Below are 27,814 nucleotides of genomic sequence, written 5' to 3' on the forward strand. Positions count from 1 at the left end.
GGTTTTGCGGTGATGACAAGAAATAGAATTGGGGCTGAGACAAAGGCCGCTCTTCATTTTCTCTTGTTTTTGTTGTTTTGATGGTGGTGGGGTTGGTGTCAAGGAAGAATGAAGGTGTGGGAAGAAGGAAGGCATTTTTTTTATTCCAAAATAAATTACTAATTAAAATAAAGTGGCCTTTTGACATTGTGAAGTAGGTCAATGTAAGAGAGGAAAAAAAAATCATTTGTTTTCCTTTTGCTTTTGGCATTGTAAATGAATACCCCTTTAGGAAAATTGTATATGGAGTCTCACAAAATTCATTGCTCTATTTATTCAACGTGACAGGAATGAAAATGAATCTACAGAAAATAAAGCAGAATGAATTGACTTTATTTTTAAATGTTTATATCAATTTTTTTCAATGCCAGCCTGTATTTATTACAAATATTTATTAGCAAATATTTATTTAGCCCTCATTGTGTTTTGTGCTTAAAGAAAGGATGGCGGGGGGTGGGGTGGGGGTGGGGGAGAGGTAGAACTAGTAAGACCTGTTTGTTATCTAAGATTAATGTGTGTTTCTACCTAACTGGAGAGTATATGGCAGTACCTTTTTTTTCTAGAATCTGGTATTGACCATCAAAGAGACAGCTAATCGCACAATAAAAACAACAACAACAAAAAATACAGGAGGAATACAAACATATGATATACATGTATGGATGTTTCTAGACAATAGCACATGTGAATGATGACAGATATGTGGACCTTCCTGTACTGTCTGTCCCCAGTATACCTGTCCTCACCATACCATTCCCAAGATAATTTGTGCAAAGAATTTACTTATATATATAGGCATGCAAAGACAGTTACCCATTATAGGAATACCAGTGAGTAAATAGCAATTAGCAATTGCTGATTGTAGAATTAATTAATAATTTGGCATTATAATTGATGCTGGATAATAAAATTATAAGAAATATTATGTTCTCACCAGCTGTTTAGCATTTATATATTTAAAACCAATTTGGGAAAGGAAGGGAACAGTGCTATTAAATTGGACTTTTGGGAAATGACATGCTAGAGTGAAATTACTCTCTGGTTTTAAGTGAGAAAACACAGAACTATGGTGGTCCTAGCACAAATATTACAGCATCTCCTTTAACTCTCAAAAATTTGGATTAAAAATCCATCCCTACTGAAACAGTATTGATTTGCAAAAAGTGGATTATTTGCATTCCAACTGAGTTGTGTTTACTGTGTAACCACTATCAACTTGTTAATAATAATAACAATGAGTCATTTTAACTGGTAATTTTTATTTTGTGATTACTATGTTCTAGTAATCAAATCTATTATGTAATATATTGAGCATTTTACTGCATTAGTTCATTTAATTTTCACATTCTTACAGGGTAAATACTTTCATTATTGCCATTATGTAAACTTATTTAAGAAGAAGGAAAAAAACTGGGAATACAGAGTTGTTAAGTAACTTGACAAAGGACACACAGTACGTGCTGAAATCAGTGTTCAAACAGAAACATTTTTATGCCAGCTTATTTTGTTCTATGATCAAAAATCTTATAGATGAGGAAGTAGAACATAAGCACATGAGTTGATAACATAGTATAATTATTAAGAAAAAAATAAATTACATTACTTATTCTTGGTGTCCCCCCCCATCTGTTGTACATAGTTATAACAAAGAGTTCAAAAAGTTATGTAAAGGGTCTGAGGGTGTGGTTCAGTGGTAGAACATGAGGCACTGGGTTCCATCCTCAGCACCACATTTAAAAAAAAATAAAATAAAGGTATTGTGTCCACCTACAACTAAAAAAATATAAAAAATAGTTATGTAAAATATAAAACATTGTCTATATGTTGAATGATATGTTTTCTATCCCTTCTTCTGCTATACTTTTGTAATTAAATTATACCTTAAATCAAAGGAGTAGAGAATTAAAAGCAGTTTCTTTTCCCAATCCAAAGATATTTTTCTTGAAACCCCGTGACTTTCAAGTTTCATTTTGTGGCCATAGGCAAGGAAAATACCAGGAAATCAATAAAAGCTAGGAAAATGAATTGCAAAGCAGCAGCAAGATCCCAGTTGAGGTTGGGAAGAGATGAGCAAATGTATATATAATTCTGCATAGGGCTTTAGGTCTTCCCAGCTGATGGATGATTTCTCAGTAGCACTCTGGGCTAGAAGATAGAAGCAGACAGGGCTGGCAGTGCATGATTAAGGGCTGGAATACCAGAAGTGTGGTGAGTGTGGTATGATGCTGAGAACAGCATTGGAGAAGCCAACCGTGGAGGAATACATCCACAGGGAGTGGGTAAAGTTAAAATATGAGTGGATAGAAGGATGAAGAGATTGAAAATGCAGACTCACAAATATGTTAAGGAAAAAAAAAACTAGATAAAGATTTAATGGCAGCCCAAGTGGGGAAACTGTCAAATTCAGGAATGAAACTGGCAGGATGTAACACTTAGCTGGAGTGGCAAATGGTGGATGTAGCAACTTTATACTATCCAGAGGCAGTAAGTGGTATTGCTTCATAGTGGTACTGGGGAATCAAATACCTGGAAGTATTTAGCATGGGATCAGACACATAGTAAATGTTTAATAACGTGTAAGTATTTAATACAGTCTTAGAAACTTAGTAAGTGCTTAATACGTGATTGTTCAACAAATGTTCCTGCAAATTGTTATACTCGTTAATATTAGGGTGTTAGATTTGATGATTAATTTTACATGTAAAATTGACTGGGCTAGTTGTTTCTTGGAGAGCTGATAAAACTATTTCTGGGTCTGTCTGTGTGGGTGTTTCTGGAAGACTTCATCTTTTGAATCAGTGAACTGAGTAAAGAAGATCTACCCTGGCCAACATGGACAGGCATCATTCCATCTGTTAAAGGCCCAAATGAGACAAAAAAGACTGAGGAAGAGCAAATTCTCCCTTCTCCGGTGGAGCTGGGACATCCAGCTTCTCTAATCCTTGGACGTCTGAGATCCTGGTTCTTGAGCCTTTGGACTGCAAAACTTACACCAGCATCTCCTTCCCAGCCCAGTGGTTCTCGGGTCTTTGGCATCAGAAGGGAGTGACATCATTGGCACCCCTGGCTCACAGACCTTTGGACTCAGAATAAATTGCACCAATGGCCTTTCTGGTTCCCTTACTTCGGGAAAACCTAAATAAGCCATGTAGCTTCACTTACTTTTTGTTGAGTTAAAAATCACTAATTTTGGAGATCACACAGCTGAGTGATATACATTATTAGTCTCCCACTAGCTTTGCTGTAGGTAACACTCTGCCATCTGGGTTTAGGGATAACAGTTGCTAGGTTACATTTAAGGGACTTGAAGGTTGAACACACTCACTCTTCTCTCAGGTCTGCAGATGGCTAATGGGTGGTTGGAATGGAATGGAAAGGTTTGGCATCTCTCCTTGATATTGTGTCTGTTCCCTTGCTGCCTTTAGCCTTTGGGTCAGACTTTACAGAGCTTTGGATGTAAACATGTTGATCATTTAAACTTTGTCCAGAATCGTAACAAGGGGTTAACTTAACCTGGACTTGCCTCATCACTCTCCCCACCTTCAAGTCTACCAGAATCATGACCAGAAATACCAGACCCTGAAAGGAATAGAAAGAGGTGACACGTGAGTTCCTGGAAGATCTCCAGCTGCCTCCAGAGAAGACATGAACATTACCTCCTGTTGTTGGTCTCTTTCTCCCTCAATATTCCTATACTGTATCTATAACTTCTCAGCTGCCTGGGAGTTGGAAAGATATTTGTGAGCAGAGCTCCCATTTTTCCATTCTTTAGCCACTGAATAGAGCATCCCCCCTGTTATTACTTTGCCTTTGGCTTTATTAAGTGGCAGCAAAATTGGACTTTTTCTCATTTACAGTTCTTCAGCTTGCAGGTGACATTCTGGGAGATTCTTGGCTTCTGTAATCAAGTAAGCCAATTTCCATAATAGATTGCTTCTTATACATCTCTATCTAAATATTTATCTCTCTATCTATAGATAGATCTTCTGGTTCTGTTTCTCTGAATAACCTTGACTAAGGCAGCATGAAGCTAGGCAAGTAATTCCAGTGACTTGGGTGTATAAGGGTAGGGGGATGGCAAGTTCAAGGTCAACTTGGGCAACTTAATGAGACCCTTTCAAAAATTAAAAATTTAAAAAATGTAGGCATGGTTCTGGAAGTGTAGGTCAGTGGTAGAGTTAAAACTTTGTCCAGAATCCAAAGAGTTCCATTCTTATTCCAACAAGAACATTAATTGTTCTATTCTTGCATTGTATCTAGTGCTACATTGTATCTAGTGCTATGGGTTCAATCTACGATACCACTACAAAACAAACAACAACAACAACAACAAAAAGAAAAAATAGAGCATGGAACTTAGAGGTGTGATAGTGAATTGGGAAGGTAAAGAGGAAAAATATACATGAGGGGTTTTTGTTTGGTTGGTTGCTATTTTTTTTTTTTTTTTTTTTTTTAGTGCTGGGGATTGAACTCAGGAGCACTCAACCATTGAACCACATCCCCAGCCCTATTTTGTATTTTGTTTAGATACAGGGTCTTACTGAGTTGCTTAGTGCCTTGCTTTTGTTGGGAATGTCTTTGAACTTTTCCTGCCTCAGCCTCTGGAGCTGCTAGGATTACAGACATGCACCACCACCGTTCCTGGCCATGTTTTTGAAGTATCATAGAAGACATAAGTAGGTCTAGCAGCACAGAGTAGCAGAGCTGGAAGGAAAGAGGAAATGGTGTGATAGTAGCAATTAGGAAGGAAGAATTAAAACAAGTAGTTGCTTAAAAAAGAGAGCAAACCCCTCCCAAGCTCTCACGGGATCTTTTACGTAGTTTCCTTCCTTCTTTTCTGCTATTGTTGCAATTTATTCTCACATTCGTTCATTTAAAGCCAAGTTTTCTATGTGTGGAATTATATATACTAAAAGACAAATTATGAGAGCATTTATAATTCAGTCTAAGAAGGAGGTGGTTTTCATTCATACATATTCTTCATCGATTTCTGAATGCTTATGCTCATTCTCTGTTCTCTTTGCCACATCCTTAATTATCATCAGAATGAAGAAGGAGTTTCATATCACAGGTGTTGACAGCAAACAAATCTGCAGCTTCGGAGAAGGAAGTCCTAGTCTGAAAGCAAACAAATGTTTGCAAAAACAGAGTAGATATTGCATTTATAGACAGAATAGCTTGTCAAAGCTCTGGAGTCTAGGTTCAGCACATTTGATACAAGGGATGGCTTCCATTCTTATTCCAACAAGAACATTAATTGTTCTATTCTAGCATTGTATCTAGTGCTACAGCACAAACCTCACTCCCTTAATTAGCTTTCCAAGGATTCAGAAAAGGGTCCACTCCTTATCTGAATTGTTTCCCTTGGTGATATTATTAAGTTTCATTTCAGCACCTTGGAGGCAAAACCCATCAACCAATCAGCAAGTTTATAAGGCATCCCTACTATGAGGTTGGCTTTGTGTTAGAAGCCCTCTAGGAGCGTGCTCTTGAATTGAGGAGGCAAAACCTATACACATGCAATGGTAAGAGAATAATGAGGGCCAAACTGGGCAGAACTGACTCTAAGACAATAGAAATTCAGAGAAAGGAAAAATCAGTGTGGGCTAAATAGCCAACATTTATAAATTGTTATTATCAATTACTATCATTATAACAACAATGGCCAGCATTTATTGAGTATTAAGTGCTCTCCATATGCCAAGGTACTGTGCAAAGCGCTTTGTGAGCCTCCTCTGATTTAATCCTCATAATAACTCTCCTATTATTCCTACTTATAAAGAGAAAACAATATACTCCTATTATCCCCATTTTATAAATGAGGATACTGAGTCTTAAAGTGGTTATATAATTCAACAATAGTTACAAAGTCAGCAAAACCAGAATTCATATTTTAACATAGGTTTGTCTGACTCCAAATAACTGTGAACATAACACATATAAAACCTTACATCCAATCAGGTGGCCCAGAGCCTGAGGATCACAGGAGTCAGAGCAATGGAATGAGTTTAAGCATAGCAGGTCATGCATTTATTCACTTCCTCTTTCATCCATTCGGAATGGTGTTTGAGCATCTACTACATTCAAAACATCACACTAGGAGATGTGAGGACTATAGAAAAAACACAGCATTCCTTCTCTCAAGCTGTGTGCAGCCTAGTCAGAGGTGACTTGAGCTGGGGTGAGAACGTATGAGAAGCAGGAGAAGGTGGAGAGTGGGAAGTTCTTTGAAGAAAGAACTTCTATGTGGATTTAAGGCTCCAAGTGCACTAAAAGCCTTAGGTCATAATTTCTTCATGAATTGATTCAGTTACTTTTGCACACAGTTTTGCTAGGAGCCCAGGAAAAATGGAGATTCCTCAGAAAACTTAGTTGTGGGCTAAAGATACTAATATGGAAATGAATTGAGATTGTGGAAGAAATAGGAATTAACCAGATGTCCCAGCAAGCAAAATAAAAGGAATTCCTGAAAGTTGTGTTTGGGGTAAAGGCTGGTACCTATAAAGAACTGAAGACCAGTCAGGTAAAATGTAGGTGTTTTTTCCTTGACATCTTCCTCTTCCTAACTCCTATATCCAATGTGTTACCAAGTCTTTCTGGTTTTATTTACTAGTGAATATTTGTTGATCTGTTTAGATCTCTAAACTAGTAACACTCAGCACCATTCTATCTTAAACCAGCACTAGGCTTTCCCTGCTTGTTGGGCTTTCTGGATTCACTTTTGCAGCTTCCCATTCTTTCTTTACATTATTGCAAATCTGATCCATCTCTGCCCTCTCTCCCTCTTGACTGGCTTTCCCTTGCCCCAAATGTTAAAGCACAGTGATGGGTGTGTAGCAGAGCACTGTGAGGAAGATAAGCACCCGTCCATCCAGCTGCCACTGGACAAAGCATCCTGAGGTATGGAGGTGCTGCTCGTCCAGCTGGTCACCACTCATAATTCTGGCAAAGCACCAAAGGCACCAGGAGAAATGGAAGTGCTACTTGTTGAATCCACTGCCACTGGACATTCCTCATAAGCATTTTTTCAATAAACCTATGTCTCAGCCCATTTTGGGGTGTCTTCTTTTGGTCTCTTAGCAACCCATCCCACTGCCGTAGCACAATTGGGCTGTGGATGATACAAGTGTTCAACACTATGAGGTGGTTGTCCTTTCATTTAATTATATTCTACACTAGGTACTTACAGTTTCTGAATCTGGATTAAAGGATAAAACAGATAGAGAACCTTCAAACAAAGGCATCTATGAACATGAAGGTGATATAGAAAGCAGTTATATATTTAAATTAGCACAATGAAAAATAATACAGTTCTTTATGGGTCAAATAACATTAAACAATATAGGTCAGGTTGTAGTCTAAGCACATTAAGTCACCGAGTTCTTGCAATGAACTACAAATTAAGAAAAACTGTCATATTTATTTTTGACTGCAAAGGTGAATGACCTGTCTGAGGTCATATGAGCATAATTGGATGGACTAGAAAGTGAACCCAAGAAATTCAAAGTAAAGATCTGACCTTTACTCACGGCTGCAATACACCGTACACTTGTGGTACCTCTGACCTGTGCACCAGGAGTCACACAGGTGTGAATGCCTACTAGGTACAGAAGCCAAACAACTTGAAAAGAGTGACAATGGAAAACAAAGAAGGAACTGATAGAGGTAAACCAAGCAGGAAATCCAGTGTGGCTTCCACATCTGGGAAGTGAGCAGAGAGGGAGACAGAGGTGGCAAAAGATGGGGATTCTCTTCCATGTTTTTCAGGTAGGGGGATATGAAAAGGCAATAGTGAAAAGATAAGATTGTCAGGGGATAAGGAAGAAGTGGAAACTGAGAAATAAGAGAGTAAAAATACTGTTCTGAGACGTTTGAGAACAATATAATGTTAATGTGAAAGTTTACTGAATGGAGACTTGATTTAACTACCCTGATTTGATCATTATAGACTGTATACATGCATTGAATTATTCCACCGTACCCCCTAAATATGTATAATTAAAATAATAAAGAATAAAAATGTAAAAATAGATTTATTTTTCTCACATTGGGATACTGTGCCATTTACATACTTTTGCCTTTAAAATATTCTTCCTTATTCCATCCTTTAAAAAGCACATATAGGCTTTTCTCTAAATTAATTGAGCAGCCTAATACCTAGCATCTCCCTCTCTTTTTCCCTTTAGAGTTGGGCATTTTACTGACTTCATTACTCTTTCCCATTCACCTTTTAACTCACTGAAGTCCAAATTCTACCTGTACTTCCCCAGGAAAATTCTCTCTCATGAGGTCACTCATGACCTCCATCCAAGGACTAGTTCTTTTGTAATTCACCCCTTCCTTGAGCCTGTTCTCTCTAGATGAATCTTCTCTTATTTTTCTGATGGACTCATATCATTTTCACTCACAAGCTCTTATTCCATCTGCCTGGTGAAAACTACTGTCCCCTGGGGTTCTCTTACAGATCATGACCTGAAACATTCTGTATATATTAGATACATAATCCAAAAGAACTGAGCTTGAAGATTCTGAATATGTGATCAGGAAATAAATGTCAAAGAAGAGAGTTGAGATGGTACAAATTCGGAGAATTCTAAATCAAATGAGTTATGTTTAAACTGAATGGCCATGAGGGATAAAATTGTAACATTAAGACAGAGGGAGGCAGGATGACTCATGATCACTGTGTGACTGAAGTGAGACTGTGCTGAGAGTGCTAGGTCTACTTAGTCTGGATCAGAAGACCAAGCATGTACTTGGTTCACATCAGGCTGACAATACCACAAAGTTTAATAGGGGCCACAAACTCCCTGTAGTAGTGACTCTTTTTTTGAAAATGGATTTGTGAAAGATTGATGAAATTTATGCGCTGTCCTCCCTAGGAAAAGGTATATATTCACATAAATATGAGTTCAACAGGTTTATATAACCCTACTCTAAAACATGGAAAGCTCCAATCTTTTGCAAGCCAGCAGAACACCCCATGCGTTAAACAATTAATTCATACTTTGTCCCAAAGTCCATACTGATTAAAGCAGGGTGGTTCTTGGCAAATAATTTTTGGGTGAACTGCACTTTTTTTTTCTCTATCTCCTGTCTTATTTTGTGGATCTATATTGGGTATTTAAAAGAAGACACAATGATTGTTCTACTAACATATGTTTGTCTTTTTTGTGAAACTCTTGTACATGTCAGTTTCCATTCATAATAGGCCTGAATCCAATTACTCTCTTCCAACCAAATACTGTTGGAAAACTCTGTATATGATTGAAATATATGTTATTATCCAAGAGGCAACAAGTCGTCTTGAATTTTGTCAATAATCAATCACTATATATTTTTCTCTCTCAATAGAGAATCCCTTCATGTCATAGTTGGATCATGGCCTTCATTAAGGCATTCCTTTATCACCAATATCTGAGGGAAAAGTCACTTGATATTGACCTGTTCTCTCCGTATAACAAACACCCGCCTACCCACTCATTCAAAACATTTCATGAATACTCACCAAAATGCTTAGTTCTATGCCAGATCCAGAGGGCAGGCCAATGAACAAGTCTTTGCAATCAAAGAGTTGGTCTCCTGGCAGAGATAGAATGTAAATTTGATGAAGATATATAGTACAATGTACTCAGTGGTTCTTAACCCTGGCTTTTAGCAGCACCACCAGAAAGATTCTTTTAAAAGATTATATGCAGCACTCCAACCAAGAATGTCTAGTTTGCCTGCTCTGGTGTTGTTCCGGTACTTATTAAGAAAACCCAGGTAAATCTGTTAGCCTCTGTAATGGAGGAAAATTCAAGGCACTATAATGGCATTTAAGAGTTACCTAGGACCTGAAAGAATGTCTGGTGGAAGGGAGATCTGAATTAATTCATTCAGGAAAGAAGAAATACCTAGTTGAAGCAGCGAGAAGCTTCTTCCAATGAAATCTATTGGCATATGCAAAAATATGAAAGTATACAGCAAACGAAATTACTTTACTCCACAAATACTTATTGAATGTCTTCCATAATCCAGGCTCTGAACAAAGACCTGTGAGCAAGATTGTAATCATCAGACAAAAATCACACCTGATCTTATAGAAATTATATTGGTAAATACTGATATTATACCACTAATTATAGAAATGATTGCTTAATTACAATTCTGATAAATACTATACAGCAAAATATACAGCAAAAATACCAAAACTATGAGGATCTACTTGGATCTATATCACTCATGGGTTAGAAGGTTTATCCAAAGAGTGGATAGATGCTGAGATTTGAAGGAGGGACAAGAGGTCGTCAGCAGGCATAGGAGTAGAATATAGAGAGTTGCTGCCAGAGAGACCCGATTTGCAAAGTCTTGATGTGGAGTGCATGTCCAGTGGAAGCCAATCACAGTGACTTAGGGAAGGGTGAAGGAGGGAGAAGGAACAGCGTTTCCTCAGGGTTGAGAGAAACTCAGGACCTCATAGGCAAGCTGGGCCTGAGTATATCACTTTCTTTTTATTCCTATGCTGCATCTATGATGCATCTGTTGGTGCATCTCTTAGAAATTAATAGTATTTCCACCAACATCTCAATGTCCTCAATACAGTCCTGTGTTTTAGATAATGCACAATTGCTAATTATCTCTCCTAATTTAGAGTCTAAAATCAATCAGCAGAGTGAAGATTAGAGCTCAAGACTGATGTTTTAGTCAGTCTTTTCACTGCTGTGACTAAAAGACCTGACAAGAACAATTTTAGGGGAAGAAAAGTTTATGTAGGTCTCATGGTTTCAGAGGTCTTGGTCCACGGATAGCAGTTTCCATTGCTCAGGGCTCCAGGTGCAGCAGAACATGATGGCAAAAGAGTGCAGTGGAGGGAAGTGGCTCACATGATGATCAGGAAGCAGAGAGAGACTTCATTAGATTCAAAATATATACCCCAAAGGCATTCCCCCAATGATTCACCTCCAGCCACATCCTACCTGCCTTCAGTTACTGCTCAGTTAATCCAGTCGGCAGATTAATCCACTGATTTAGTTAAGACTGTCATAAACCCAATCATTTCTCCTCTAAAGCTTCTTGCATTTTCCCACACATGAGCTTTTGGGGGACACCTCACATCCAAACCATAACAATTGACAACACCACGCCAGAGCCTCTTTCCATTGCATCAGAGCTAATATGTCTGTTTATTAGATCATTTATGTCATATGCACCTAAATAAAGATTTCTCTGAAAAATCCAGAATCACTTGTCTATGTTTTATGACAGTACAAAGGTGTCTGGAGCACTTTGTGATTTATTGTTTGTTTTTAGAAGAATGACAGAATCAAAAGATGAAGAGAAGATTTTTAGGCTATATAACAGTAGCTAGGCAGAGATGCTTAGATAAAAAGAATCCATTAAGACAGATCCGGAGGAACCTTATTTATTCGATAACTGCTTTGGAGAGAATATGAGCACTTACATTTCCTAGACCTAAATATAAAGAAAGATTTGTCACTGCCCCAAATCCACTGATGAAAAAAGAGTTAGGTCCCGTCAAACAAAGGTCTTAAGGAACTTGTGAGAGTGGTGAGGAAGTAGGATTATATAGAAAGGACTTGCTCTGCTCCAGGGCCTGCTTCTGTGTATTTGACTGGGGGGGGGGGGCTGGGGAGGCTATGCCTACCAATTAAAGCTACATGCCTCTACATGGCCCAGCACCAAGTTTTCCAGCTGCCAAATTTATGGTGGGGATATATCAGGCCCACTACTGCCTCTCTTTGATACCCCAAGAAATTTAAATAGGCCCTAATTGAGGGGAAAAGATTCATGGTAGGATGGGATGAAAAGCAATTCATCCTTTCGGTATTTTAGACCACAGTTCCACTGGTTTGATTGTAATAGCTATCTATCATCACTCAACAATATAGGGAGAAGTGTTCCCTATAGATACTACATAGGGACACAAACTATGTATTTAAAAAAGTAAGCCACTGAACTGTTGAGTCAGCCATTAACTAGACAGGACTAACTGCCAGGAAAAGTAACATCTCAGGACTTGCTGAAAAGCTCAACTCTAATATTTTTTTGCATGAACATTTCAATTCCTTGAATACAACCAAGTGCTTTATAAATTCAAGATCATTTCACTCGATCAGTGTTGTTGGAAGACAAAAGAGTCAAAAAGCAAATTTCTTCATCATGAAAAGCAAATCTTTTAAAAGCCTCCATTCCCATTTTTTTTAAAAAAGTCTCCATCCTTTAACATAATCACTTTATTTTTTCCCAGTTCCAGTAAGATTCTCCCTGTCCCTCAAGATAGGCCCACAATCCCATTTTTTCTCAAGAACTCTTATCAAATATTTCGTCTGTTCCATAGACTCCACCTCCTGAACGTTCAGATGTTGATGTCTCTTCTCCAGTCCCACTGTTGGCTTCAGAGTTCACACTTCACCTGAATTATTGCAGAATGTTTTGAACTCTTCTCAGGTTAGCCTGCCATTAGCTCCATTGCCAGGTGAGTTGCCGTCTGCCATAACAGTGCAGCACTTTGGGGCTATATGTACTATCTCTTGGAAAGATTTTGACACATGAACCACTCTGCCTTTCTAGGGTAGAAACCAGATATCTATGGGCTCTGGCTTGTGCCCATTTTCCCTTCTAGTAAGGGCCCAATCATGAGACCTGGATTCAATCGATGATGCTACTCATGCAGCATTTAGATTCAGAAGTGAGGTGATAGAGGAAGCAGACTCCTTGTGGACCTACCTTGTTGGTGACTGTTGTAGAAGGTTTCATAATCTGGTATTTATAAGCCATCCTCCTTCAGGTTCCATGGACTTCACCAACCTCTCCCTAGAGCATTCATCCATAGAGAGACTATAATCCAAGCATGATGAGCAACACATGAAACCCTGTATGTGGCTTTTTTTTTTTTTATCTTTTGCTTGGATTACCTGTAACTCTACTCCCATCCACCCAGTAAGATGCCCACTTCTTCATGTCTCAGATTAAGCCTGACCTTTATTCTCTACCTGCCCTGTGGCAGAGTGATGCAATTTTCCCTCTAGATTCTCACAATGTGTCCTGCAAGTCACTGTTTTGATACCTATCACATTGTGGGAATAAGATTTGTTTATACTGCCCACACCCAGCTGTGAGTTTCTCAGAGGTAAGCACTATGTATTCTTCATCTTTGTAGTCCCTAGTACAGTTCCTGGTGCTAGGTATAAACTGTATACCTCATGAACAAATGCCTTTACCTTTTAAAAAATTCATCCAGCCTCACTTCTTTCAGTTTATCACTCTAACCCCCACCTACTTCAGCAAATGCTTCTTTAATCACCCTATGAATCCCCCGACCTGGGTCTACCCTTGGCTGTAAACGCCTTCCTCCAGGTGTTCACCTGGAAATATCTACTTGGATAATAAGTTTTAATTACCTCCTTTGCTTTGAGCATTTGCCCTCCATGGTCTTACACCTGTTGTAAATACCAAAGTGCCGCAAGAAATCAGACACGTGTTCACAAGTGGGTGAGCAAAGCAAACTTTTACTTCTGACAGAAGGGCAGTGCTGCAGAACATGGTTAGCCAGAGTGCCTGGACTGGCCGACCGCCTGTTTGTATCTCCAATACAGCGCTGCCCTTTGCCCTGATTGGAGGACTCAGGGGTACAATCTATGCGATTGGCTAATTTTAAAATTTGGGTTAGCAAAGGGGAGGGCTGTCATTAAAATGGCTACAATTAGATTCGATTAAGGCTGAATACTATCTCCTGAAAATGTCCCTACAGCCTTTCTGTTTCTCATACACCAGTATATTTAACCATCCCTTTTTTGTGTCCAAACTCTCCCCTAAATGGTTTAGATCAATCTCTCAGTTTCTTTTTTCTTGTTCACATATTGTTTTTCTTTACTATATCACAAACTTTTTGAGGGTGGTGATCATGTCTTAAAATCCTTCTTATATCCCTAGCACTAAACCAACACATAATAAATTAAATTTAAAATATTATAAATTATTTGAATGTAACTATCACCTGTATTTCTGGTGAAAGCAGTAACTTGGACTTTTTTTTTCTGGTCTTCCATCTCTTCCTCTCCTCTTATCCCTTCCCCTAACTATTCTTTTACTAAAAGGGAATATTTTCAAAGGAAGTGAGATTTAAAATTCAGGTTTTTAAAGGGAATGAGGTGGATGTTATTGGGATAAACACAAGTTGGAGCCTAGGAAGATTTCTTGTTCCTGGTGTGAGATAAGAGGTACTCTAAGGAATGTGAAACACAGGATAAGGAAATAGGCTACTTCCCTGTCTCTATAATCTTTAGGTGGAGATCAAAGCAGAGTGATTTTGGTTGTAAAATAAAGGAATGTGCTCATAAGAAATCCATCTGGCCAGGCACATGGTGCATGCCTGTAATCCCAGTGACTCGGGAGGCTGATGCAGGAGGATTGCAAGTTTAAACTTAGCCTCAGCTACTTGGCGAGGCCTTGAACAACTCAGAAAGACCCTGTCTCTAATAAAATATAAAAAGGAGTTGGGGATCTGGCTCAGTGGTTAAGCGCTTCTGAGTTCAATCCCTGGTTTTAAAAAAAGAAAAGAAAAGAAAAGGGGAAAAAAAAAAAGAAAGCAAGAAATTCATCTACACAGAATTTCTACCCGTTTGTAGGCACCATGTGGCTCTCATTGCAGCCTGGCCTATCTCTGCCAAGGGACATGTGAGTAATAAAATGTCCAAACACTCTCTGTTGAGTCCTCCAAGTTTTTCTGTAGGATCAGTAAACAATATGCTGGGGCTTTTGCTGCTCTGGGGATGAACAGATGGCTGGATAAATGATAGATTTATAGATGAGATTAAAAAATAAATGATATAATAAAACAAAATACTACTTTAAAAATTATGAGGAAGACTGTAAACTGATGCAGCCATATGGAAAACAGTCAAAGTTTCCTCAGCAAATTAAAAATCAAACTCCTGTGTGATCCAGCAATCCCATTTCTGTTTATGTATTTGTCCCTTTTGTTACTATATTAAAATACCTGAGGCAGGCTATTTTTTTATAAATAAAAGAGTTCTATTCAATGTATAGATTCAGAGGTTCAAAAATCTGAGAATGGAAAGGCCTCATTGGTTTTGTTTCTGATGAACTCATCATGGTGGGAAAGTGTGTGAGAAAGAAACAAAACAGGGAACCAGACAACAATTCAGGGGTTGGGCAACAACTTGCTCTTGTGAGAGTTCAGGAGGCCTAGGAGATTTACCTTCATTCTTTCCAAGGGCACATCCACTACGGCCTAAGGACATCCTATGAGGCCCCGCTCCTAAAAGGTTCTACCACTTCCCACATTGCCATATTGGGGACCACACATGATTTTAATTCAGATAGCTTATTAAAATCCACTTACTGGAGCAATGGTTCTCTCAAGTTTAAATGTATGAGAATTATTTTAAACCCTTGTTAAACCAGAATTTCCTAGTCTCCTGCTCTCTCCTCCATCTCTGATTTAATATGATTCATGGGTCTTCTAATTTACCTTTTTGACAAGTTCCCAGGTGACACTGATGCCACTGGTCCTAGGGCCATACCTAGAAAACAAGTGATCCTACAAAATCATCATTAATCATCCTCCTTAAAGGGATTAAATATCGATTGACAAACATTGAGCTTCCTTTTGTTCTTTGAATTTGCTGCAGTTCTAGCTTATGTTATTAGGGCAAATGCTAAAAAGAAAGGCAGTCCTGAGGCACAGCAGGCAGCTTGTAGCTTGTAGCTAATGCTTTCCAGGTATAAGATTGTACTGACATGATATTTCATTTAATTGATAAAGCACTGTGGCCTTCTAGAAGTCACTGCTGATCCCCATCAATACTTTCTTTCCAATCACAAAAGGGACTACGTATAGATAATTCCTGTAGGTATTTCATCATCTCATTACAAAAGGTTTTGAAAGATGAAAACAAAATTTATCAAGGGCCAAGTCTTAGAAGAGTGTCCAAAGCAGAATGAAAATCAGATGGAGAAGCTTGTAGGTAAAGAGCACGAGTTTTGGATTGGTTTGGCTTGATCTGGTCTTTTGGAGGGATGGAAGCTATTTTATAGAAAAGAATCTATATTAGCCTGTGAGGCAGGCTAATTTGGGAAGAAGAGGCTGAAGACATAGGCTCGCTTTGAATTCCATAGAACTTTGGAAAATATGTGTGGAGATTGGACTCTCTTCTTTCCAGAGTGGAAATCCATTGCTAGGTATGCACAGGGAAACAAAATGTTCAGTTTTATTTGGGAAGATGCTTATGGTGGCACTGGGGAACATGTGGCTTTGTGCAAGGTGTCAGGAATGGATACAGAGACTTAGTTCATAGTTCCGATAATCATGAGCAATGGTGAGAGTCTGAACGAGAACAGTGGTCAAGGAGTTGAGGAGGCAAGAAAACTTGAGAGCACTGTAGAAGGTAAAATCGAGAGTCCTTGAGGATGATAGAGTGAGCTGTATGATTGAAAGGAAAGCGTCAACATTATCTCCACCTCTTTGGTTAACAGAGGCTGGAAACCTGCTCAATGCTCTGCCAGGCTGACCGTACATTCTGGTTTGCCTGATAATATCCTAATTTTAAATTCAAAGTTCTATGTCCCAGAAATCTCTCCATGCTTATTATACTAGTTCATTCGGTCACCCTGGCCATGACATTGATATCCTGGTCCGTGAGGTGACTACCAAATACTTCCATGGTCACTAACTGCCACCTGCCTCATCTCTGCTAGATTTTCCAAATTACTACACCAGCCTGTTACTGATCCAAGAACAGACTACCCACCTGGTTAGGAACAAGTGCTATGTTCAGGGTGCCATGTAGCATCACCCGACAGGGGCTGCATCTTATCCTCCACATCCTGGCCAGAAACACCAAATTAGACAGGATTTAGAAGTAACTCTAGCCCCTTCTGACTTTAAGTATCCTTAGCATGGGAGTCTGTGTCCTTCTCACTGTTGGCACCTAACTAATGATAGAGTTCACATGAGGTCACAATTAGTAGCTTTAGAGTCCAGCAGGTCTGAATCAGAACTTAAAAGAACTCAAGCAAGGTGCTTAACTACCCCAAGCCTCATCTATAATCATGAGATTGTTGGAGATCACTGATATGACAGATGCAAAAATCTTGATAGCAGTAATTTGAATTTTTTCTCTTTGGGTGTCCATAATTTTAGATAATACCTCCTTCTCCTCAGAGGAGCAATCAGAGCTCAGTTTACTCTCTCTCTCTCTCTCTCTCTCTCTCTCTCTCTCTCTCTCTCTCTCTCTCTCTGACTTTGCCTTTCCCAGTTCTTGCTCTCTGACTCCAGTGGTCTCTACTGAGTTCCCTGAGTGGCTGTTGCTGATACCACCCAGGATATCACATTTCCACAAGAGAAAAAACACAGAACATTGGCCAGGAGGAATACATTAGCATTTCCAGTATTTCCAGGGCAGCTACATATTCAGGTATATTTAGTACTGACAATGTTTCCTTTCTAGAGAATATGTACATTTCTAATTTTAAAAATATTTATTAGATGATAATCCTTCTTTCTTTGGAGATATCAGTGATAAAATCAGAATAATCACTAACTCTTCTTACCCAAACACATATTTAAAAGTACTGAGAAAAAATTAGTTGGTGAAGTTGAGTATAAGTTTTGCCTTAAGGAGGGGAAAAAGGACTATGTCCCTTTAGTATTCTGATGAATGACAAAAATCATGGCAATTTAAAACGTGTACAAATCTAACAAGACAAAGGAAAATTTTGCTATATTTATTTCTATGACAAAATATAGATCACCTAGCTGTCACACATAGAAAAATATTTTGAATATGCATTGGATAGTAAGGTTAAAATGTTTTCTCAATGCAAGGGGGAAATATCAAAAAATTGATTCAATTTAGCTTACATGGCTATGAAAACCATGAACCAGGCAGGTGAGATTCTAGTCCTGGTCCTCACTAACAAACAATCTGAAATAGGACATTTCTGTTCAGGAACCAGAGTGTAAACATAGGGTTGTGGGGTGGGAGGGACTAATGCATGTTCTTCCTCAAAGATGAGTACCAGGATAGTGAAGAGACTTAAAATTTGAGACCTAAGGATTAGTTGAAGCAAATTTAAAAGGTAAAACTTCGTATACATAAAAGATGTCTCATGGAAGATGAGCTGAAGTCTTTCCCCAGTGATCTCAAGTAGAATTAAAACAGTAGCTAAAGGGAGGAGAGGAGATGTTATATCTGGAAGAAAAAATGAGTCATCCATCATTAGAGGAATTCAAGGGTGCCTGGGAAAAAATGATATATGTGTGTGTGTGTGTGTGTGTGTGTGTGTGTGTGTGTGTGTGTGTGTTTGGCATGGATGTTTCACAGGGGCCTAGAACAATTTTTCAAATCAAAAGTATTAGACTCTCAAAAAATCCAGAAAACTGTAGTAGATTAAGGCTTTTGTTATGAGAATTTATAATTAATTGTTTTAGAGACTATGAAAATGGAGATTATGATGCAAAATAACAGAGCAGGTAGAATCAATTGCTCTTCAATACACTCATCTTATGCTCCACCAAACCACTCAGAGTGCTTTGCCAAGTCAGGCTGTCTTCCCTCTGGTAGGCACCAGATCCTATGCACATCAATTCACTTACTAAGAAGACTTAGTTGTGTCCATTTTATATCCTCTGCTATCTGTTGTTATGACAAAATACCTGAGGCCAGGTATTATTTGAAGAGAACAGGTTTATGTTGATGCATAGTTTTGAAGTTCTGCTTGGATTCTGATGAGGGGCTTTTGGTGGGTGGATACTAAGTTCTTGTAGAAGAGAGGTCACATGGCAAGAGAGAGACATAGGAGGGCTGACCTACTTAATAGAAAGCCATTCTCACAGTAACTAATCCAGTCCTGAAGTACCTAAATCCCAGGAGAACTAATCCAGTCTTGAGAGCACTAACATAACCTCATGAGACATTAATCATTCACAAAGGTGGAGCTGCAATGACTTAATCTTCTCCCTCTGAGCACTACTGCCCCTCAATACTGCTACATTGGGGACTAAGCTTTTAGCACTTGAACTTTTGAGGGAAAAACTGGATCTAACATATAGCAGCCTAATTTCTTTTAAAACCTACCCGAATTCAAACTACACCTTACCACAATCATTTGTTCATCCAGGCCAAAAGTATATGTTGAGCTGCAACCTTATGGTCTGTCGATTGATGTGGTTTAACTGCACTATGATAGAAGTTGAAAAGAAAGTGTTATCCTGAAAATGTACCTCTGTGAATCCATTAAAATGAAATTTGTCAACAACTCCAAATAATAAAAGAAGCCAAGTGGTGGAGAGCAGAGAAGGCTGTAGCTATGCCAACAGAAAATTACTGAAAAGAGGGCAGCCTGGCTAACTTCCCACCTTCATGTTAATAACATACTGTGAAATATTCTACACTTAGGTAAAATTTGCTAAAAGAAGACAGGTCAACTTGACAGTAAACTGGATCGGGTCATTGCCATTTATTATACTTAAAATCACCGTTAGGAACTATGTTAATATTTTATCTTTTTATTGTCATTAGAGTAGGAGATATTTCAAAGGGACAGTATTTTTGGTGAAAATATAGTGGTGGAAAATACCAGGGTTTTATATTTTTTTCCCCAAGAGAGAAAAATGGACACATTCGACTTGGAGCAACAATATCTTTATAGCAGAACTGAGACCACCAAGGGAAAGGTTGACCTAACCCACTTCTTTAGATAAGTCTCTCCAGCTCTACTGTGCTAGTCTGCCATTCATTGCTGTGATCAAAATACCCAACTAAAACATGTAGAGGAATAAATGTTTATATTAGCTCACCGTTTCAGAGTCTAGTCCACTGACAGCCGACTCCATTGCCCTGATCCTCAGGAGAGGCAGAACATATGGCAGAAGGATATGGAAGAGAAAAGATATTCAGCTTATAGTGGCTAGGGAGCAGAGAGGGTGAGGAGCCAGGAACAAAATATAAAGTCTACAAGGCACACTCCCAGGGACTTACTTTCTCCAGCCAGATGACCCACTTTCCTACAGTCACTATCTGGATTAACCCAGTAAGTGAATTAACCCACTGATGAGGTTAGGACTCTCATAGTCTATTCATTTTACCTCCTGCATTAAGAAAAGAGTTTGGAGGGGGGGACACCTCATGTCTAACCATAACATATACTCAAAGGCCGTGTCTGACTGACTGAATTTAACTATATAGAAAAGAACCTCTTCAACAAATGGTGCTGGGAAAACTGGAAGTCTATATGCAACAAAATGAAATTAGACCCCTATCTCTCACCATGCACCAAACTCAACTCAAAGTGGATCAAGGACTTAGAATAAAACCAGAGACCCTGCATCTAATAGAAGAAAAAGTAGGCCCTAATCTCCATCATGTGGGATTAGGCCCCAGCCTCCTTGGGCACAAGAATTAAAATCAAGAATCAATAAATGGGATGGACTCAAACTATATAGAGAAGACTTTTGACTTTGCAGGAGGAGTAAATGCAAAGTCAAAAGGCTTCTCTATATGGTTAATCAGATCAGGTGGGATTATGTGGTAGTGACTCTGCATTTCTGAGAGTCCTGGAATCACAGCTGTGTTCTCAGAGCACCTTGACCTCTGTGTGCATTTCCACCCAGGTGCTAATTTAATTTATGCTTCACTCAGGAATCCTGGATACATCTAGGAATGGCCTAAAAGCTTTCACGAGGATTACAATACCGATGCATGTATTAGGAATGGGGGAACACAACTATCAGGAGAGGTGGCTGGCAGGAGAGGAGAGAGTAGCCAGTGCTTGTGTTTACTCAACTTCCTCTTTCTCTCTAATTTCTTTTTCTTTAAGTATTTTAGAATTCTTTTATTTTTTATCATGTCTTTTCCTCTTCATTCACTTACTTATATGTTAGATGTTATTAAATTCCTACTATATGAAAAGTACCCACCCAAAAATGTTTACATTATGTTACTCCTCACAAAAAAGAAAAGCAAACTGGGTAATTGTAAAAGTTCAATATTAAAAAGTCAATTGAAGTTGGGCATGCTGGTGGTGCACACCTGCAATCCCAGTGGCTCAGGAGGCTGAGGCAGAAGGACTGCAAGTTCAAAGCCAGCCTCAGCAACTTAACCAGGCCCTAAGCAACTTAGCAAGACTCTGTCTCATATATATATATGACTGGGAATGTGACTTCGTGTTAAGTGCTCCTGGATTCAATCTTTGCTACCCCCCCCAGAAAAAAAGTTGGTTGAACACAAAATAGGCATTTTTTTCCTATACCAGGAAATAAATCTTACCATAATAAGTAGAAATAAGCACATCATCAGACCACAGACAGTAACCATTCTCTCTCATCCAATTTATAAAAGAAATTGATATTTATTATAATAGACGTCAGAGGTCATTTTGCTTTACCATGCATACTCTTTGGGAGAAAACAGCCTTTTGTAATACTAAACCGTTAGCAAGGATGACATCTCCTGTTTCATGTCAAGTTAGCTCTATAGATGATCTTAATTCTTCAAAGATTAGGTGTGACCCATTGGCATTATTAAATAGCAACACTACAGACTTAGGTAAGTAATAATTAATTGTGTTCATCTGCAAGTCATAAAACCAGAGACCCCAGGGAGAAAATATCACCCTCTATAAATTATGCATACACTTATTTTTACTTATTCTCTAACACAATGGGTTTATAAACTAGCATATTGTTTATTCCCTCTTCTAACAGTGTGCTAATGTTCTGGATTGTTCCTTCTCTTCTTCCTTTTCTCTACACATCTTCACCTCACTCTTTTCCATCCCTGAATATCTGCCTTTCATCTCCTAGAGGACCCAAGTTAAAAATGAACCCAGACGTGGGCAAGAGAAACCATTCCTCCCTTCCCTGGTGACCTGCCGCGCTTTGGTTCAAGTGCAGAGACTCTGGCAGGGCTGTCTTTTCAAGAGCTGGGCCCTCCTCCTCCTCTTTTGGAATTTGCTTTGCTTCTGGCTTCTCGGTTCACAGAAGAACAGGCCCTGGCCTCTGAGGACACAGTTCAATCTTTATCTGTTCAGTCAGTCATTGACTTTATGACACTGGAAGAATGATTATTGAAGCCATGGTTAATAAATGATGCCCATTTAAGTATTTGGGGACTTGTGTCTGAATTTAGAGACTCCAGGGTAGATTATGCTACCTTAGGTAACTAGGTTTTATTTTAGGAAATGAAAAGACAAACTCATAGCTAATTGACCTGGGCCTGGAAAATTTCACGACATACAATTTATCTCTATGTTTTCTTTTCTTTGAGAGGGTTAATCAGCTCTTTCAAGAATAGAGAGATGAATGAACATGAAGAAACTGAGAACATTAAAAAGAGCCCAAGCAAATGGTTACTAGATGCTAGTGAGGCGAAAATAAATCTTCTTGATTTGAATGGTATCTGAAAAACACGGAGGGCTCAGCTCACAAATGGAACTCTGGTATGTATTGTCTAAAGTCTTTGAAATTTATTAATCTAGAGTATATAAATAGAAATTCACCAATAGTGAGTTTCAGAATTAGGAGTTAGTTAAGACTTAACAACCAGTGAATGTCAGGAGAAATCTTGGTTTGCATTCCTTGACCAATAGTCTCAACAATGACAATTAACTATAACTGGCATGTACTTCAAACTCCAAATGCTCTAAGAAGAAAGAACATGGGAATACATGACAGAAGCAAATGCATTGTCCTTTTATACATGAATACACTCAGTTGTTTCTACCAACAAGAAAATCATGTTGACTTTCGTTGTGTGTGTGTGTTTTTTTTTCCTCCTAATAAAAGTGTAAGCCTGACATGGTGGTGCATACCTGTAATCCCAGGGGGTGGGGAGGCTGAGACAGGAGGATTATGAGTTCAAAGACAGCCGTAGCAAAAGCAAGGCACTAAGCAACTCAGTGAGACCCTGTTTTTAAATAAAGTACAAAATAGGGCTGGAAAGTGGCTCAGTGGTTGTGTGCCCCTGAGTTCAATACCTGGTACTCCCCCCCCAAAAAAAAGTATATACTGAGTATACACAATTTTTTAAAAAAAATCTCAGGATGTATGGGGATATTTGCAATGCTGCAAATGTTCCCTGCTGTGAAGCTATATCTTTTTGCAAACCTAAGCATTCTATTGACAGGTTTCTCTTGTAAACCATACCATTTAAGCAATGAAGCTAATTGGTTTCCATGTATTTATACTCATGAGTAAGTTTAGAGAAACTATCCTCTAAGTATTTACTGTTACCCAGAACTTTTCTAAGGATACTAGGATACAAAAGAAGTAAATGAATGGCCTCTGTACTCAAAGAATTAACAATCTTATTAAGGATTTAAGATTTACATGAATTATTAAAATAGTAAATAATGTAAGTCATTCTACTTCCAGGCAAAAATGTATCTTATAGACACAAAATCAATGATTCTCAAGTTTAAGTGTACATAGATATTAGGTAGGAGCCAACTAAACATGAAGATTCCCAAGCCTCATTTTGTCGCAAGTATCTGCATTTTTGTCCAGCATTCTAGGATATTCAGATGCAGTTGGACCAAGGACACCCTGGGTGGGTACATGCAAAGTCAGGGACTAGGAACTTGGGCAAAGAATGGAATTGTCAGGATGATTTATAGAGAGCAGCAGATTTGAGATGAGCCTGGAAAATCAAACTTCAAGGATGAGAGAGAGAAGGGAATTGTATTCTTGGAAGAGGGAGACACTTGAAAAAAAATCACAAATTTGAGAATAAATATGACATAAGAAAGAAACAACCAGAAATGGTTCTGAGAAAAGAATGTGGAATGGGGAATTTCATTCCCCATATGCTGATTGTCTGCGCAACCCAAGCACAGAAGATGATCCAGCTTCTTTAATAAAGATAAGGAACTCTTCTTTCCTTTGTGCCTTAACCAGAGTTTCATACAATTTATGTCCATTCATAATAGTCAATGGCAAACCTCAGAACTGCATCCCTAAATTTATCAATGAGGTGCCTACATACAAATTTCAGATTTGATGATTAGAGTTTAGTATCAAATGAGTAGGCATTATTGTAGACACATAACATAGTACAAAACCTATTTATTTAGGAACCAGAAAGAACTGTATTCAAATCATTATGCTACTTAGTAGTTGGAATATTTTACTTGACCTCTTTGAATTTTGTTTCCAAATGGACAAAATATAAATAGTAATAATACAGATATACAGAACTTATATTGGGTTTTGAATATTAAATGAGGTGGCAAATGTAAACTTTCTGGCACAGAGCAAATAATAATAAATACATCAACAGTATTTGTAATTCTTTATTTTCTTTTTGCAGTATTGGTGATTGAGCCTAGGGTGTTGTGCAAGCAAGGAAGTGCTTTCCCACTGAGCTACAGTCCCAGCAACATATATATACACACGTGCGTATGTGTGTGTGTGTGTGTGTGTGTGTGTGTGTATTTTTTTTTTTTTTTGTAGGTAGGGTCTTGTTAAGTTGCTAAGGCTGGCCTTGAACTTGCACTCCTGCTGCCTCATCCTCCTGAGTAGATGGGATTACAGGCATGTGCCAACACACTGTTTTGTTTTTTTTTTATATTTGTAAAGAATATGTTTTAAATGGTGTAATCCATGATCGTGCAATGGTGTGGTTCAATTTGGATTAAACATAACATAATTTGATATATTAAGAGATTCATGTTTTCTGTAGAAAGAACACATAAAGATTGACAATTGTATCTGATCTGGATTTGGCCTGGAACTGACCAATCACATGACGAAATTTAAAGGAAGTCTGAAGATATGTGCCCAAGAAGCCCCAAGATCTCCTGGAGCTTTATTTCCTAATTAGTGTTGCAGACATCCAACTCCTATTGATCACTCATATTTAATGGAATTATTGTGTCAGTGCTTTTCTCTCTGTGACAGCAGAGAGAAGAAAATCACTGAGGAACAAGAGAATGGCTGGACATTAAACAGAAAGTAGAACCATTCTGTAATCATGGATAGCCACGGAAGACCAAGCTGGTAATTTAACTTCAGTCTCCATAGGAGGGTCCTGAGTCTTCCTCTAGTGAGAAATGGGCACCAGAAGAGAGGCACAGAACAGAGTCGCTAATAAATGTCAAGTGCTTTTCCTTTAGCCTCTGCCTGGTTTAAGTGCCACAGTTCCCTGCATGTATGTATGGGCCTTAATTTCCCTTAAATGTCACAAAAATGCCTTTTTATTTTTTGGTGTCATCTCACTAGGTAAAATCATCTAAGATAAGAAAGTGAAGTTCAAATGGTCTCACCAGGTGGCCTAAAGAAATCTGAGAACAGAAGTGGTTTCTTCAGAATATAGACCAAAAAAAAGCATGCAATGAACAGGACAGGGTGATAATGAAAAAAAAAAAAAAGTATCACAACTCATTTGAGCAATTCAGTTCTTCTAATGTGTTTTTTAAACATTATATTGTTACTATTTATTTATTATTGCTCACTATTTATTACTAGTAAATGTCGTTTCTTTCATCTGAGACATCTGTGATATAATACACCTTTCTGATTTGGAAAGTTATCTTTCTGTTTACTAGTCTGATTTTCCTGAACCACTGCATGTAATTTGTCTAGAAATTTATATTTTTTTAAGAAAGAAAAATGCTGTTTATTTTATATTAATATGGTGAGTGCTGGTAAAGGAAATTATTTCCTTGACAGGAAAAGAAATCAGAGTTACATTCGTGTAGAATTAGAAATAAGGTCTAAATGCTAGTCATAGATTACATAGGACTAAGGTTATTTGTGTCAAGAAAAACTAATGATAAATTAGAGGAGGGCTTGGAGTGTGTTTTCTTTATACCCAAGGCTGAGTGCATAGTAGTTACTTAGTAGAAGTTTAATGCATAATTAATTCACATCACAATGAGAAACTAACTAGAGCCCCTATCTCTAAGGAGTTTCAAAACATAGTTTGGAACAGCTCCTATCTTCACACATACTCACATGCCTGTGTATGCATGTATGTGTATTTGCACACACACAATATATACACCTTGGAATAATCCTAGCATCTCTTCTCTGCAGATTTCCTGATAATTACAAGGTCAACATCAGCAGTGTGTATCAATTCAAGCCTAAGAAGGTCTAAAATCAGAAAGCTTGTGTAAGATTTTATGGTTACTTTTGGTTTCCTAACAAAATGACAATAGGCTCTAAGAGATACACAGAACTTTTCATTCAACCTAGAGAGGAAATTTGCCATTGATTTGTTTATTAGTTTGTATTAATCATATAGATGAGGAGGCTTCATTGTGTCATATTTGTAAATGTATATAACAGGCTTTCATCATTTGCACCCCAATCCTACCCACCCTCCTTTCTCTCTCCTCCTGAGGCTGTCCCCTTCATCTTCACAAAGAAACATAGTAGTGTATGGTTCTTCCATTATTTTTGCAGGAGGCTGCCTCAGTACACAATCTGCAAAGCACCTGGAAAATTCCTCAACACCCAAACTTTCCTTTTTCCACTGACATACACTGAGATACTTACTACTGGAGTTGCCATTTCAATTCAGAAATGGATAATAGACTTTCTTAGAAAGGACACTGGAGACTCCTGTGGAGATGGGCTCATACACCACCACAGTGCGGTGATGACTCCTGTTAGGAGACACTGAGACATCAAAAGGGCAGAGGGGACAGGATGCAGTGTGGGCAAAGGCAGCCAACTTCTCCATTCTGCCTTCCCTGGGCTTCTCAGTCTAGAGTTAACTTGTACGAAGAAAGAAAGGGAAGCACAGTTTTCCTTTTGATTTCTTGCAAACGCTATTGGGCGTATCTCTCTATTCTAATTGTGATAGTAAAACAATAAAAAAGGAGATTTAATTTTAACTAATGTTAGTCTGACTAGGGCAGTGAATGAAGGTGGTGTGCTGGAAAAATATTAATCCAGGTTGGTTATTTAACACCTGCCTTAATTTGAGGAAGATGCTTTCCAACCCACCTGCTCCAGACAATGAAACTCCTCAGTTATATTTTGGCTTATCGACAACTTCTCCTTGTGGTGTTCAGTGTGCTGGTTCTACTGCCGCTTCCTCTCGTCCTCCACGCTAAGGTAAGTAAACCTGGAGACTGCTGGTGGGTTTCCTGATTTATATTAATTGTCCTTTATTCCTGTTGCTTACTTGCTTGGCGCAGAGCGGAATGAGTGGTGATACTTTATGCTTGAAGTCAGGATGGTTTTTCATTGTGTTTGGTCCTTTTCCTCCTTTTTAATGGTTAGGGTTAGTTGATTCTCAGTATGATTAACCAGAGTCATTGAATATCCCAGTCAGTTGGAATTTTTCTCTGTCAACTAGATGAGAAGAAAAACAGATGAAGTTCAGCCCTTGAGATCTTCTGGTTCAAGTTACCCACTCCCAGGGAACATCCCAGCAATGTGACGCTGGAGTAGAGAGCGAGAGGAATAATGGGGAATCTCAGAGTCCAGCTCTGTAGCTTGGTGCAGGTCATAGAACGTCCTGGAAATTTAGTTTCCTTGTGGCATAAGGAGATAGTGAAAGCATGAGGTAATTTTCCTTGTCTAATCAGAAACTTTAATAAATCATTGTATCATGTTATGGTGATTTTAAATTTTATTTTATTATTGCTGCTCTTGGAAGCATTTGTCTTTTTGCTTTAGAAAATAATCAGTGTACTAAGTCCAGAATAATAAACTCAATGCATTTTAATCTCATGGTGAAGTGATTTGAATTAAAAAAAAAAAAAACTTAGTGAGTGAGCACCTTCTCTATGCCAGCCA

General features: G+C 38.4%; 1 protein-coding gene and 1 long non-coding RNA gene across 2 annotated transcripts in view; one reads left to right on the plus strand and one right to left on the minus strand.

Moving 5' to 3' along the window:
- Positions 1-1,281: 1,281 nt before the first annotated feature.
- On the minus strand, positions 1,282-27,489 carry LOC144375425 (uncharacterized). Its single transcript, XR_013435260.1, has 3 exons — positions 26,564-27,489; positions 9,548-9,621; positions 1,282-5,157 (listed from the first exon to the last, which is right to left on the minus strand). It is a non-coding gene; the product is annotated as an uncharacterized LOC144375425 (long non-coding RNA).
- Positions 26,971-27,814, plus strand: part of Slc13a1 (solute carrier family 13 member 1) — a 91,857-nt gene continuing 91,013 nt past the window's right edge. The window contains exon 1 of the mRNA XM_040291609.2: positions 26,971-27,127. Coding sequence (XP_040147543.1) covers positions 27,029-27,127 — 99 coding nt within the window. The 5' untranslated portion in view covers positions 26,971-27,028. The remainder of the gene's footprint in view (positions 27,128-27,814) is intronic.

Source organism: Ictidomys tridecemlineatus, chromosome 2, assembly GCF_052094955.1.
Source record: "Ictidomys tridecemlineatus isolate mIctTri1 chromosome 2, mIctTri1.hap1, whole genome shotgun sequence".
NCBI classification, from domain to species: Eukaryota; Metazoa; Chordata; class Mammalia; order Rodentia; family Sciuridae; genus Ictidomys; species Ictidomys tridecemlineatus.